The sequence below is a fragment of the Chelmon rostratus genome, chromosome 1, assembly GCF_017976325.1.
Source record: "Chelmon rostratus isolate fCheRos1 chromosome 1, fCheRos1.pri, whole genome shotgun sequence".
NCBI lineage: Eukaryota > Metazoa > Chordata > Actinopteri > Chaetodontiformes > Chaetodontidae > Chelmon > Chelmon rostratus.
In genome coordinates, this window is record NC_055658.1 from 921,477 (window position 1) to 936,477 (window position 15,001).

General features: G+C 41.3%; 1 protein-coding gene across 1 annotated transcript; it reads left to right on the forward strand.

Moving 5' to 3' along the window:
* The first annotated feature begins 2,658 nt into the window (after positions 1–2,658).
* Positions 2,659–14,691, forward strand: spg21 (SPG21 abhydrolase domain containing, maspardin). The gene is made up of 9 exons (XM_041936169.1): positions 2,659–2,786; positions 3,007–3,069; positions 5,166–5,327; positions 5,991–6,071; positions 7,494–7,639; positions 7,726–7,834; positions 10,574–10,681; positions 10,784–10,924; positions 13,771–14,691. Exons 2-9 carry the CDS (start codon positions 3,007–3,009, stop codon positions 13,894–13,896), a joined length of 936 nt encoding a protein of 311 aa, XP_041792103.1. The 5' UTR covers positions 2,659–2,786; the 3' UTR covers positions 13,897–14,691.
* The last annotated feature ends 310 nt before the right edge of the window (positions 14,692–15,001 follow it).

Consider the following 15,001-nt stretch of genomic DNA (forward strand, 5'->3'; position numbering starts at 1 on the left):
ACAAAGGACGCTAAGGTTTGGATATTCTCAAAAACTAGGAAACCCAAAATGGCTCTCAAGGAATACTAGGCTTAACGAGGTAGAAACGCTGGACTGACATGAAACACCAAGGTAACAAGACAATCTGGCACAGGACAAGGGGAGACACAACTACATATACATGAGGTAACAAGGAACAGGTGGAGACAATCAGACAGGCAGGAAACACACCAGGAAGCCAGAGTTCTGAAACGAGAGAAGATTCAGGGTTTCACAATAAAACAGGAAGTGTAAGACAAAACTTGATGCTAGTGAAACAAACAGCTTAACAGACACAGCGAGACATAACAGAGTCATGTTGGACTTCTCTTGAGTTTGACCTGCAACAGCATGTGCTCAATGATGCCGATCCTCACGTCCATCTGAACGATCTTCTGCTTCAACTTCTTCAAACTCTTCTTGATTTTCACCACCGGTGCTCAAGGACCAACACAGACTGATGTCAGAAGCAAATAGAGACAGCAGAACACAGCAAAGAAGAACTGTTTGGTTTTCCAGCCACCAAAACGCCCCCATAGACTTCTGCTGGAATTGTGGAATTTGCAACAGTTCCAAACACTGAATAGTTTATTTTCAGTGTTTCTCAAATACACTCACAGCATTTTTTCGGCATGTTATCACATTAGCTGACCTCTCATGAATGTAGTCAGTAATGGTATTTTAAGTAGCCAGCTTTAGTTAATACTTTCATAAGACTATAGCTAGTTAGATTATAATGCAGTTAGCTAACATGAGCAACACTTCCCTAGCTAGTATAACCAGATGTCAGTTGCCAACATTTACCTGAAATGAAGTGCAGTTATTGCAACACTTATTTGAGACTGTATCAATACACTGATTACAATGAATGGTAGCTCGCTCAACTAGATAACATGGCTTTTTGTATTTATTCATTACACACATCGTTTGTTAGCCAGTGCATCAGTGACGGGTGATAAGATCAACACCATAAATGTGGATGATCACAGAGAGCTAATGACTTAATTTATTGTTAACTGTTGAAAAGCTGACATGTGAAACCATGGGAGACCGATGAGCTCATGAGCCAGTGATCGACAAAGGGTCCAAAAAGCAACAAGGTGTGTAACTGTCAGACACAGCTATCTATATCCTGAAATATAATCACAGAGCTTGGTTCAAACAACAAAAAGTGAACATTATAATCTTCATGAAGGGAGGATTTATTGCAGGACTGCATTAGTTTTAACTTACTGTACCTAATAATCTGGCAAATGTATATATTCTTATAGGCCTTATAGAAACATGCCAAAGTTGTGTATTTTAAGAGCAGTAGAGTGCAAATACCAAATCCCACCAACAATTGGTGGACAGCCACAAAATGAACAGCCTCAGAAAAATATTTTAGCTACCTTGAGAAGGAAGCAGACCCATCACGAAATCCAAATCTATGTGAGACCACAGCGACTGGGCAGCCGGCTGGAAGATGATGAGAGGCCTTGTTAAGGGAACACAGTGAGCAGACCAACACCTTCCCCGTGGTGTCAGCATCCATGGAAGGCCACCAAAACTGTCTCTTGAAAAAAGGGAGTGTACAAATTATAGCAGTATGACAGGTGAATTTTGCTGTGTTAGCCCAGGAGGACTTGGGAACAGACTGACTCAGGGACAAACAGACGGTTAGGAGCACTGTTACCTGGTCAGGTGTCTAGATCTCCTTTTCTTCCTACCGTGGCAGTGGAAGGATTTAATGGCTATTTTGAACACTTGTATATCCCTTGTATGTTTCTCTCCCTGTAGGAGGTCCAGTGGGTTTCTACCCATCCAATCAATTCTTACAATGAAGATTTAAATGGATAAACAACTCATGCGGATTCTGTGAGAAGGATATTGAAACAGCAGAACATGTTTTCTTCCAGTGTGAATCAGTGCGAGAATTCTGGAGTGCTTAGAGTTGTCTTCAGTCCAAAGATATATTATTAAACCCTCTCATATGATATCAATTACAGTTGGAGTTTTATGGAGGAGAAAAATGGGGTTTTTCTGGTAAATATCTCGATTTTGTGGGGTAAAGACTATTCATACATGGAAATGTCTCAAAGTTGAGCCCCATATCAACCAATGGAAGAATCATTTCAAGCTATTTGCAAACTCTCCCTAATGCATGACGGACGGAAATGCCCTGAATTAGTTGTCTGTAATGCACTTGTTAATGCTGCTAGAATAAGACCCTAACTCTGTTCTTTTTTTTCCTTTTTTTTTTTTTACCTTTAGAACTATATCGACACCAGTGTATGGTTTTCGATTATTGAAATCTGCCATTTTGCACAATAAAGAAAAAAAAATCTTCTACTGCAACCTGGGATTAAGCCAACGCAAACCGACCCAAAGCGGCGAACTCCCGACCCTGAAATATGAAGCAAACGCGGAAGTGCCTGTAACTGCAGTTCCTCGAATGGCCACTTGAGGCTGCGAGTCAATCCCCAGAGAGCCGCTTATTAAAATGCGTCACTTTACAGCAGAAATAAACACGATAACTGCCTGATACAAAAAACGGCTTTGGTCTCTATCGTGTATTTCCCTGTTCATTGCAGCTGTACGGGGATGGCAGACAGACAGGCAGGCAGACAGGCAGGAAGTCAGCTGTGTGTAATCGGTAGGCGGCGGCAGAAGCTTTGCGGAAGTGTGTGAAATCGGAGTCATATGACCAGACAGGCAGGCGCAGAAAATGCTACAAAGATATGGATAAAATTCCTCGGACACGGTGACTAACATCCACAACGAACGCGGTAATATTATCCATAAATCTTATTATTTACAGGCTTTGGCCACTGAGTTTCACCGTAACGATCGTTAGAGGCCACACACACACGCACACACACACACACACACTCCTGTTAACCGCTAGTGTCTAACAAGTCAGGTGTTTGTTTTAATGTCTGAGCTGTCGTTAGTGAACTCAGTGTGTGCCACTCTCTTTCCTGACTGTTTGTGTGAATGTGCCCTCAGATGGAGGAGATTAAAGTGTCTCCTGACTATAACTGGTTCAGAAGCACAGTGCCGCTGAAGAGAGTAAGTACCCCATGGTTTCTACTGTGTGATGTGGTAATGTGTGTGATCAGTGGGCCGCTGCTTTATACACAACAACTGCTCATCAGTGCAAGTAATACTGTGACAAGCATACAGAAACAAATAGGCTTTACAATTAGCTACATCCCAACGTGAATAGAATGACAGACCATTTTAAACAAAGGCTTGTTTCCTGATGGATTTCTCTGTGTTCACTGTTTTATTAGTTAACTATTTGGTGGTGAACATGTTGCTGCTTGATCATTGCCGTGGAGCATGATTAGATTTGCATATCTGCCTGATAACAAAAGAGTGTATTGTGTTGAGATCGAGGCGATTTCAGGCTGTATTGTATTGTACAGGATTTCAGGAGGTTTGAGTTTAGTGCTGCAGGATTTCACTGACACAGAGTCGCACAATCAGAGCTCCAAACCTGCCTGTCGATATACAAATATACAAGTAGCCCAGTGGTTTTATCCAGCAGGCGTTGAGAAATATGCTGCATACTGGATTTTTTACAAATTTCATGACAGTCTGTAATGGGCTGTGTGATGTTGACTTTCTTAAATGAACATATACAGAGCCTGGTCAAAAACAACATTTGCTTTCTTTGAGCAGGATTCATGGGATTTTTTTAGAAACAGAGCTCAGGAGAATTAAACACAAAGTTGCCCCAATTTCTAATGTTATTGTAGCAGACTGCCAAAGGCCCAAAGAAAAACAGGTTCCCAAAATATGTAGAGTCCAAGAACAATGATTAAAATGAACTGAAAATGATCTCGGTCACTTACGCTAACAAATTCAAGACTGAAGGCTGTTTGGGGGAACATGTAATTAGGTTGTAGCAGCGTAACAATACCATGGGGACATTGACTAAACGGAAGGTTTGATCACTAAATTCTTCTTCTTTTGTGGCCAAAACTCGCTATGCCTCCACCCGTCCTCTTACCGCTCTCCGTCGCTTGCCTGTCTGTTCTCAGAGGTTAAACTGTCCAAAGCGACGTGTGTGTCCGGCATGATACAAATCATTTGTGTGATTTTCCATAGACTTGAGTAGTTTACTCTGTAGCTGACAGTCAATTCATTAGTCGATTTACAGAAAAATAATCAGCAACTCTTTCAATATTCAAATAATTGCCAAACATTTGTTGGTTCCAGCTGCTTAGATGTGATGATTTACTGCTTCTCTTATCTCATCTAAACTGAATCTCTTCCAGTTTTAGACTCTTGGCCGGTTAAAACAAGACATTTAAAGAGTCTGGGAAACTGAAAATAGACATTTTTCACTTTTTAAACTTTTGTAAAGCATGTAAATGCAGATTCATTGATTATGAAAGCATTAGTTCCAGCCACAGTCTGCTGTGCCAAAACGTTTAAGGAGGGAGGGAGTGGAGAGACAGTGAATTTTATCCTAAAAAGTAAAGCCTGATCGATGTATTGTCCGATATTAGCTTTCTGAACTTTCCTGGTCACATCTGTGACATCAGAAATGATTATCAATGTTATCGGCTGTCAGTCAGGCTGTTGTATACATACTGTAACTCCTCTGGAGGAGGAGGAATGCTTACAGAATAAGTCTGTTTCATTGTTAATACAGTCACTTAACTCATGTTTTTAGGCAGATTGTGCACCTGACCTTTAATATTTAGTGTGACTGATGAGACAAGGTCATTAGTGACATGTTTTTTTCATTCAAGATTTCTGAGCCATGCAGATCTGTAGCAACAGTCACTGACACACACTGAGCACAGTGAGACAGTATAAAGATACACAATGGTACAGGTAATTCAGAATATACATGGAGAAACAAAATGTTCCCATGAAAAATGACTGTGGTAGTATACTAGAAAAGAAAACCTCACCTGTGTTTCACCTGTACTGTGTACAGTGTACACTGTAGACATCTGAACTCACTACAGCCTACTTACATGTTAGTTTTGTCCAATAAATGTTGCTAAAACATTCCCTTTATTATCATAAAGATGTGGGGGTTCGGGCGACGGATGACTGTTTGTCTCCTGCTGCCAGTTTGAGAGGACTTCTGGGCCATGATGAACTTCACTCACCTTGCTCTGTTCGCTCTGTTTTCTCTCCACCAGATTATTGTTGATGATGATGACAGTAAGGTGTGGTCGTTGTATGATGCCGGCCCAAAGAGCATTAGATGTCCAATCATCTTCCTGCCTCCGGTCAGCGGGACAGCTGAGGTATTCTTCCAGCAGGTGTTGGCTCTGACAGGCTGGGGCTACAGAGTCATCTCGGTGAGTTTGTGACTGAAAAACACGGCAGCTCGGGCTACAGCTAACCATCATATTATTATGCCATTCAACTGCTGATTATTTTCTCAATTAATCTGATTGTTTTGCTTGTCAAATGTTTGAAGGCAGCGATAAAGCGAGAGAGATAAAAAGCTCAAGGTGACAACTTCAGATGTCTTGATTTTCCAGCCAGCTGTCCGAAATCCAAAGATATTCAGTCAGCTGTGATAGAAAACACTGTATATTATCAGAATGTTTCAGTTTAATCTTCTGTAGGATGAATAATCAATTCATCAACTAATCATTTCAGCTCTATGACCATATCAGCCTTAGTAGAAGATGACCCTTATTTAAAGACGAGTCTGTAACTTTGTAAATGTGTGGTCATCAGATATATAATACAACATGTGTAATATGCTAAGAAACATATTTAGGCCTTTATGACAGTTTGTATGTAGGACAGAGAATCACAGATGTGACAGAGCTCTGGTGTTGGTTCAGTTGAGTTCTGTGTGAAAAGCTTTGTCATCTCCTGTGGGAATGGGAAAGTGTTGAGTCAACTTATAAAACACTGACTCATGTCACTGAGACATTGACGACAGCTAAATGGAGAAAAAAAAAAAAGTAAAGGTACCAAAATAAAACTCTTGTCTGTGTGGTGTCCAGCTGCAGTATCCGGTGTACTGGGATCTCATGGAGTTCTGCGACGGCTTCAGGAAACTTCTCGATCACCTGCAGTTGGATAAAGTAAGTCTGCGTTTTCCTCCTGACTCATCACTTTGTAAATCAGTGTAGATGGTAGCGGTTAGGGTTTGGTCATATGACCTAACATTTATATCACAATGCTTTTTTTGTTTTTTATGGTGACATATCACTGTTCTACAAAAATAAAAGTTCTACATCGTTTCATGCTATTAGCTTTGTATGCCTACATGTGCTTTAGAAAAAGAGAGTTGGACAAGGAGTAGGATTTGGCATCTAAGCAGCATGTATTTGGCAGAAAGTATATAAGAGCAGTAGTCATGGTACCATGGAACATGTCTATCCAGTACATTTACATGTGGCAGCACTGGACACCAGTGTTGAGCTACTTGGAAAGTATATTGAGCTCAGCTACTAGTGACACATTAAATGAAGGTTCACTACACTGGAGAGAAATGTAGCAAGCTAAGCTACAGCAACATGGCAAATGTAGTTTACAAAAACTTTTTTTTAACTTTGAACCAACTTCAAGATCAATAAAGCTGTCAGTTAAACAAAAAATCAAAGAAAAAGTTCAAAAAAGTGTCCAAAAAACTTCCATCAAGTAAACTCATGTATTCCCCTGAAGCAGATGTTGTTGTAAGCATCAGACCATGGATTAGCCTGATCCTTAGCAGTTTTAAATGTAGCTTCAGAAACCAGTGCCCCAACTTTTAGCCCCACTACCTGACAGCATTGACATAGTACACGTTGTTTGTTGTATAGCAAATTCAGCAGGCTAGTGTCTGGCTTGTCTGGCTAGTCTTCACTAAAAAGAAGCAAAAAGAGGAATACAAACGAGTTGGCCTGCTCCAATGAACAAAGTGCCATCTCACGTTTACGTGTATTCATTTGGCTGACACTCTTGTTCTGAGTGATGCACAAATCGGGTTCAGTCCAAAGACACAAGGATGCAGGTGCATCAAGGTTCAAGTACATAAGAACTCTTTGAAAGAGAGCTAGAGAAAGATAAAGACACAGAAACAGAAACAGCATATTAGTTGAGTAAGTACTCTGTGTAGGTCTCTGAAGTGATTCCAGCACAGTAGGATCACAGGACGAGAGTTTGGGTGAAGATTTCTTGCCTTGCAGTGACGGTGGGACAAGTAGGCCTGCATTTGCAGTTTGAGGAAATTCAGGTTGCTGTTCTAGTGGTCACTCTGTAGGCAAGCAGTAGTGACTCGAACTTAGTGTGGAGCCAGTGGAGAGGAATGAAAAGTGGAGCGACAGGAGGCTGTTTTGGTTGGTTGAGGACCAAGATGTTGCTGCACCTTGTGGCAGACAGCTGTACCGTCTCTCTGAATATGATAGAAATATAGAGATAAACTGGCCCATGAATGGGACCGTCATTAAAGTGTGCATGTTACTCAATCACACGTTTGCAGTCTCTCTCTCTCTAATGATGATCTCTATCACCTGAACCCTCAGGTCCATCTGTTCGGGGCATCTCTGGGTGGATTCTTGGCTCAGAAGTTTGCAGAATGCACACACAAGTCTCCCAGAGTGCACTCATTGATACTGTGTAATTCATTCAGTGATACTTCCATCTTTAATCAGACATGGACAGCAAACAGGTGATTTTTTCTGATTCCAGCCCAGATTTTCCTCCGGATGTCAACATTCATTATTAATGTTTGGGTTTCATGTTTCTCCTCTACAGTTTCTGGATGATGCCGGCTTTCATGTTGAAGAAGATTGTTCTGGGGAACTTTGCTAAAGGACCCGTGGACTCTAAAATGGCAGATGCAATCGACTTCATGGTGGATAGGGTAAATGGACATACTGATTAATGTTAGAGTAATGTGTCACCTTCCTTTAAAGGAATACGAAAAGAGAGAGGGCAGACATCAGAGAAGCAGCGGGAGCAAAACAGCATGTAGAGCCAGAATATTTTCACGTCTAACTCGGGATTATTCTCACTGGACATTATGACAGGAGACACTTCAATATGTTTAACTTCAACAGATTTTCTCGGCTGTTATGAAATAAGTTTTGTAACACGCAGAGACTGGGAGGTTTGTGTGATTTAAACCGCTTCCAGTGGAGATGATGTTTTTATGAAACAGCACAGGTATCACAGGTGAAATAATGTGTTGTTAGGTCTCGAGGCGCTGTCCTCTACTTGACTGTGACTGTGTTTCTCCTAACAGCACTGAGCTCTTTGGTTTCAGTTGATTTAGGTCAACCAATAGAAAGACAGAAACTAAACCAAAATACTTCAGGGATGTGGGCTATCCTCTGTGCATTCGTCTGCAGCTCCTGTCTGTTGTGTGCCGCTGACCAGTGGGACGTAAGATCTGCTGCTGAATGTAAATGTGCTTGATAGACATAGACCTGTCAGTTCTGGGACCGTAAAGCCTGCACCCCAGGGGCAGCAGCGACGGTGATTGAACCCTTATATGACACATGCACATTCAGGAATACCGTCCACACACAATCACACACACACACAATCACACACACACACACAGAAATAGTTTTTTGTGATAAATATAAAGTTTTAGAAGTAATATGTTCTTAGTCACTTTAAATTGTTCACTTTCTTGAAAACTTCAGTAATTGTCTGGATAGTGTGGATCTTTGTCTGAATAGGCACTGAGTTCCTGATGCTCAGACAAAAAGTGTTACTACCATCGTTGGTCTCCCCAAATGCAGTATATGCCAAGAATACCAGGATGTCCTGCTGCGTTCAGTCGCATTGTGCAGATTGCAAGCCAACATGCTTTTCTGGCTTTTCTGACCCACAATCCTCTGCATGGTGGAAAATCCGTCGCATCTTCAGAGAGTTGGCTTTGTTCGCCAAGTATGTGTGCACTTACAAGGAATCTAACATTAAACATTACACTCAATCTACCTGCATAGAAAAAAAGAGAGACAGTCTGAACAATAAGTTAAGCAGTGCAAAAATATAAAATAAACAGTAAACAATATGTACAAAGAATGATGAGGCAATAAACAATACATACAATGAATTTTCCACTGATCAGGGATTGTACTTGATAAAAACTGCATTATGGATTTTCATGGCCAGTCAGTGGATGATTTGGTGTCAGAGGGTTAGTGACACTGTGCTACTAGCTAACTGTTCACCAGGGTGACGGCTTCTTATCATGAAGTCGTACAGGCATGCAAAAGTTTGGTCCAAATTTCTCTTATGTGAGTAAAAGCCCAATTTCCAAACAGCATAAATGTAAAGATGACACCGTTCTTTAATATTTTAAGCCAAATTACTTTTTTAATTCCGTCTTTTACAGTTTCAAAGTAACAAAATAGAAGAAGGCCAGAAGTGAAGGTCTGGGACAAACTTCTGACACTGAATTTTGCAGTGAGGATGCAGTAGAGGTTTCTTCTGATGACTCTTCCATGAAACTCATATTTGTGCAGGTGTTGCTGCACAGTAGAACGGTGCACCACCACTTTAATTTCCTTTCTAGAAATCCTACAAGCAGTTTTCAGAAGGTTTTCTTGGTCTTTCAGAGCTCCACTTGACTTCTGCTGTTCTTGATGACTGCCATTTCTTAATTACATGATGGCCTGAGGAAACAGCTTCATAACATTTCTCTTAAAGCCTTCTGCTTTGTGGGTATCAATTATTTTAATTTTCAGAGTGCTAGGCTCCATCTTAGAGGAGCCCATGGCTGCTGATTGTTGGGAGGTTTGTGGAGTCAGAGTAATTATAAATCATCTGTGCTTTCCTAATGGTGATGGTGAACTAGCCATAACACTATCAAACTAAACTTTGGACTTTACCTCTCAGTGCCAAAACATTTTTTTTTTCACTCTAAAATTGTACAAAACAAAAATTAGGCGCTACTCTGGCTTAAAATGTTGAAGTACGCAATTTAGAACACAGCCCACCTCTGTAGTTAGGATCATTCTCATTTGCTTTATTTCATGTCCCCTCCCTTCCCACTCCTCGGGTTACCTCGAAATCAAAACTGGTCCACCATCATGAAAGACGTCTGAGTTCTCTTTTTCTGCTCTGAAGAGCAAGGATCCCTCACTTAAAACTTTTATCAGACAGACACACCCCTTTATACGAAATCTGTCAGGGATGGGCCGCTGCATCTGATACCGCCACACAGCATCACTCTAGTTTTATACCAGAGTGATTTGGCTGTGGTCCAGCTGCGATCCGCTTGTGATCTGGCTCTGACCCGGCTGTGTCGCCATCTTCAGGCGACAGTTCAGCTCATTCATGCTTTCCTACATCTCTCCTGGTGTCTTCAACTAGAGGGCCAAAGATATGAGGAAAAAAAGCCCCAGGTGAGGAAATGTGGATGCAGTTAAGGCAAATGAGAAACACCCTTAAACAGCAGGCGTGAGATTCATATCCGTCCTGTCATCTTACTCTTGGAAATAAAGAAAATACGTCTATTTCCCAAAATCTTGAACAATTACTTTTTACCAGGTAAAGCCTTGCTTTCTTTTAGTGTTAGTATGTAATGTTTTTATGTGTTTGTGCCTGAATGTTAACCTCTGCCCTCCATGTCTCATGTGTGCTGCAGCTGGAGAGTCTGAACCAAAGTGAGTTAGCATCGCGGCTAACACTCAACTGCCAGAACTCTTATGTGGAGCCACACAAAATAAAAGATGTTGCTGTGACCATTATAGATGTAAGTGTTAAAGCATCTCCTCCCTTCGGGTGTACCAGAACCATCCATGTATATTTCTACTGCAGTGACTTCAGTCGTGTTTTCTCTGTGAACGGTGTGGAGGTGTTTGATCAGAGTGCCCTGTCACTGGAGGCGAAGGAGGAGATGTATAAGTTGTATCCCAACGCAAGACGAGCTCATCTGAAAACAGGAGGAAACTTCCCGTACCTGTGCAGGAGTGCTGAAGTCAACCTCTACATACAGGTACACTCATTTACTAACAAATGATGATGGTGGAGCTTTATTAACCGCAGCCTGCAGAGAGAGACACATTGACCATCCAGGGGAACAGTGATTGATGATTGATTTTGTCTTGAGTGCTGCTTTTCAACAGTAGTCGTAGCAGTAGGGTTGGTAATATTGATACTTAGTGATGATAATCATATCTTTTGTTTTGTGCAGAGTGGAACAAGTATTGTGTGTGTGTATCCAAAGCCTGACAAATCATTTTCCTCTGTGCCATTGAGCTCCATTGTTGTCCGCAAAGTAGTAAAAATATATCAGTCTGGTGACACATTCCTTCATTACCATGAGCAGTCACACTTTCAGCTGATCTCATGATTGTAGCCTACTGAAGTGCAACATGAAAGGCAGCAGTTGAGCTGACTAGTCTTAAGGAAGGAACGTGATTAAACACTAAAAAGAACTGCAGTCATTTGGGAGCATGTTTCAGTCTCCTGTCTGAGAGTAATAAAGTGTGCAGGGAAAATGTTGCCCATTTTTTCACAAATATGGCGTTAATTGTTTTATTAAGCAAACATTAATCATTCGTCCGGCATTATAATTTATAGTCAGCATAATAAAACAGTGCTCTTGGTGACTAGACAAGTGTGTCTAATGCATAAATTAACTTTGGGTACAAATTAGCTTCACTAAATTCAGGTGGAACTAACAAAACAGAATCGGCAAATGTCGAGTTACTGAAGTGAAGACACGGAAGACAAGGACTTCACCATTCAGCAGCTAAGAGGTGTGGGAAGCCAAAAGGAAAATATCTGAATAAATATGATAATGACGTTCACTACCACTATCTGTCTGTGGGATGGCTGCGAGAGACAGAGAACAGTGTCCACCCTCTAGGAAGACAGGGCGAAGCTGGCACCTCAAACAACATGCCGAGCACAGTGATAACCCAGTTCAGGACGAGGTCTGAAAAAGAGAGAGATGCACATACAGAGAAGATTTCGCCAGAGAAGACCAGGAGGCTTGTACCAAACTGTGGCTGCTGGTTCAGGAAGCCAAGAGAAAGGGAAAGAGATCCGTCCTTTCAAAGATCACACGAAGACCGAAGAGTACGAGCTTGTCAACCCTCCCGTTTTTTCCGGGATGCTTGCCTATTTTACGTGGCCTGGTCCTTTATGGGACCCCCCTGAGTCATACAGCAGGCCCTGTAGCTCACCACACTAAACTGATAAACTGTCAATATTGATGCTATAGATTAATAAGAGTACGTAAGGAAGCATTAGATCAGAAATAGGATTTCCCTTAACATAGATACAATATCTAATTATTGCAGATATTTCTAACTGTACCAGCTCATTTCTTAGTGTTGCAATGCAATGATGGTGTACAATGTGCTCATAACTTGCAATAGGCTGGTGTTGTTTGGCAGTTAGATCATATTTGGACAATTTGAAGGGATGATCGACAATAAGTTTTCTTACCTAGATATCAGAACAAAGATGTTATCAAAATAATCTCTTTTATGTGAGTCCTACTGTGCATTTAGAGATGTTTTTGGTGGAGCAGCATGTCCGCCTGCTGATCCCTGTTATTAAGCACAAGTGACGAGCAAATTTTGAATCCTTAATTAGGAGTTTCCCGTCTCTGTTCCGTGGATCTGATGCCCTGCATCTGGGCTCGTGCCGGGTTCATGGTTGAGTGAGTGAGAGTGCGAGCAGCAGAAAAGGTTAGCAGCAAGCTGTTAATCTGCCAGGACATTTACAGGAAAAGTTACGGTGTGTCATGCTGCAGCCTCTCAAGACCAAGAAAGATCTGTTGCTTCCCACCTGCTGAAAGGGTCAGGTGAGGGTGAGCCCCGAAGAAAAAAACACTGCCCCTGTGCTTCTGGACTGTGGTCTGGAATATCTACAGCTAGCACTAGACCTGCTCACCAAAACTCTGCCCTACGCTCCATAAAAATAGTTAATTTCGGATATGACACAGACGTCTAAGTGGGTCCTCCACTGGCACACATTATTTCCATAGCTTGCAGATTTTTCCCATTTCACATCTGGGTTAAACCCATAATATCTCTAAATACAAAATGTTACGTTTTTCTTTGACACTGAGACTAAGTCGCCCCTGCTGGCATTTCACTGGCATGCAGTGACCTAACTCCCCCCTCCCACTCGTCGGATGGCCTATCAGCATTAATCACTGCTGAAAACAGTCCCCAACAAACACGGCATTTCTTCCTTGCTGCAGTGACCAACTGTTTTAGGAAATTACTGAGGCTTTTTTAGAAATGAAACTCTATAGTTGTGATTTTAACAGTGGGTTAAAGGAATTAGGAATTATTAAGAGATAGACTAGCACATTGTTGCGTGAGGTGACAACTCTCACTCCTTCTCAGAGCCATAACATGAAACACATTTGATATCATTCAGTGTGACCTCCAGAGGATATTATCTCTGATGTCCATCGAGAAAATGTCCATTAGAAAAAATGGAAAAAAGAGCAGAACTTGCCTGAGAATCATCGTTTTTCTTCAGTTTCAAAATAATCCTGTGATAGTTGTCTGTACATCCATGGATACACTGCAAACACGCCTGTTAATAGCTAAATCAGCATACTTTTAGGGGTGCCAATTTGACAAATTGTACACAAATAGAGGTTTTACAGGGTCTTGCTCTCCTAATGGCTTTATTTTTTCTGTTGTCATTTTGCTTCCCAAATAGGCCTATGTTGCTGTTTCAGTGTGTCAAATTAGCAACGGTTTTCACTTCCTCCATCTTCACGCAAAAAGTCAAATTGGACACTGGGGTGATTTTAAAAAAGTACTGTAAAAATACTGTAACGGTTTGTTTCTGACTGCCATTTATGTACAGATTCACTTGCGTCAGTTCCATGGGACGAGATACGCTGCCATCAGTCCTGCCATGGTGAGTGCCGAGGAGCTGGAGGTGCAGGGAAGTCACCTGTGCAGTAACCAGGACTCTGATGACAACCAATGAGACGTTTACCTGCACGCTGTCCCCTCAAAATCTGCAAGTTCTCTTCTCAACAGCACTTGTTCTCCTGAACGCATCATTTCACAGGACGTTCTTCTGATTTTCTGTGGCGCTCAGCAGCCAATCAGCAAGCCAACAGAGAATATTTTGGACAGATGAAGCAATATTTTGATAATGATTTGTACATACATGGTACTGGGCCACTTTGCTTTAAAACGAATGACACCTTGCCTTATGTTGAATGAATCTGACATAAACTGTCTGAACTGTTTGCCTCAAGTTTTGATCTGTAATATATGGAGTGGTTAACACAGCCAGCAGTGAACTGGCTTCCAGTTAACAGAAAGATGGACACACTGGTTATGGAGAGATATATATATATGTGAAAGTGTTTGTGTAATTCAATGACATGAGGTTACATTTGTTCTTTTTTTTTTGTAATACAGTTCATTATTTTGAATTTCATGTTATTCCCACTGGTGTCTGTGTTGGAAATGTGGCTCTACAGGAAGTTGACATGTGAGAAATGTGAAACAACTTTCAAACCCCAGCACTGCCTAAAGCTTCAGCCTCTAAAACAAGTTCTGTTTTTACAAACTACAATTTCTCATCAATAGGTTAACATGTCACTAGATGATTTTTGCAGTGTCAAGCTACAGAAAAGTGCTTCTAAACACTTGAACACAGTTGAAGAATAAATGAAAATGATGTGCTGTGCCTTAGAGATAATGTACACATTCTACACTAAAACATCTTCATGTTTTACTCTCAGTCTGGCAGAAAGCTCCACCGCTGTCACGTTCAAAAAACAGAATAGTGGAATGTGCTTGTTCCACTTTGATTACAGTACAACCAATTCTGTCTATAGCAGTGGTCCCCAACCCAGGCCGCACAAGAAATTATTATTTCCAGCATCTGAGTCTGAACGATCTTTTATTTTGAAAAATGACTGGATTCTCTTGGTTACATCTCGGTCACTTGAGCGCTCAAATTTAACCCAAAGCTCGCAAAATGAGTAAAAAACAGACGTGTTTGGAAAGTTTCTTTGTGAAGGGGAAAAGGCCCAGTGAAGAGACAGAAGAGCAACGACTTCCAAGAAAAAGAAGCT

What these genes read in the sequence shown, in the direction of transcription:
- spg21 (XM_041936169.1), top strand. Translation starts at nt 3,007, where the DNA reads ATGGAGGAGATTAAAGTGTCTCCTGACTATAACTGGTTCAGAAGCACA. An exon ending in GCACAGTGCCGCTGAAGAGA is followed by an intron (nt 3,070 to 5,165) that starts GTAAGTACCCCA and finishes TCTCTCCACCAG; the next exon opens with ATTATTGTTGATGATGATGA. An exon ending in CAGACATGGACAGCAAACAG is followed by an intron (nt 7,640 to 7,725) that starts GTGATTTTTTCT and finishes TCTCCTCTACAG; the next exon opens with TTTCTGGATGATGCCGGCTT.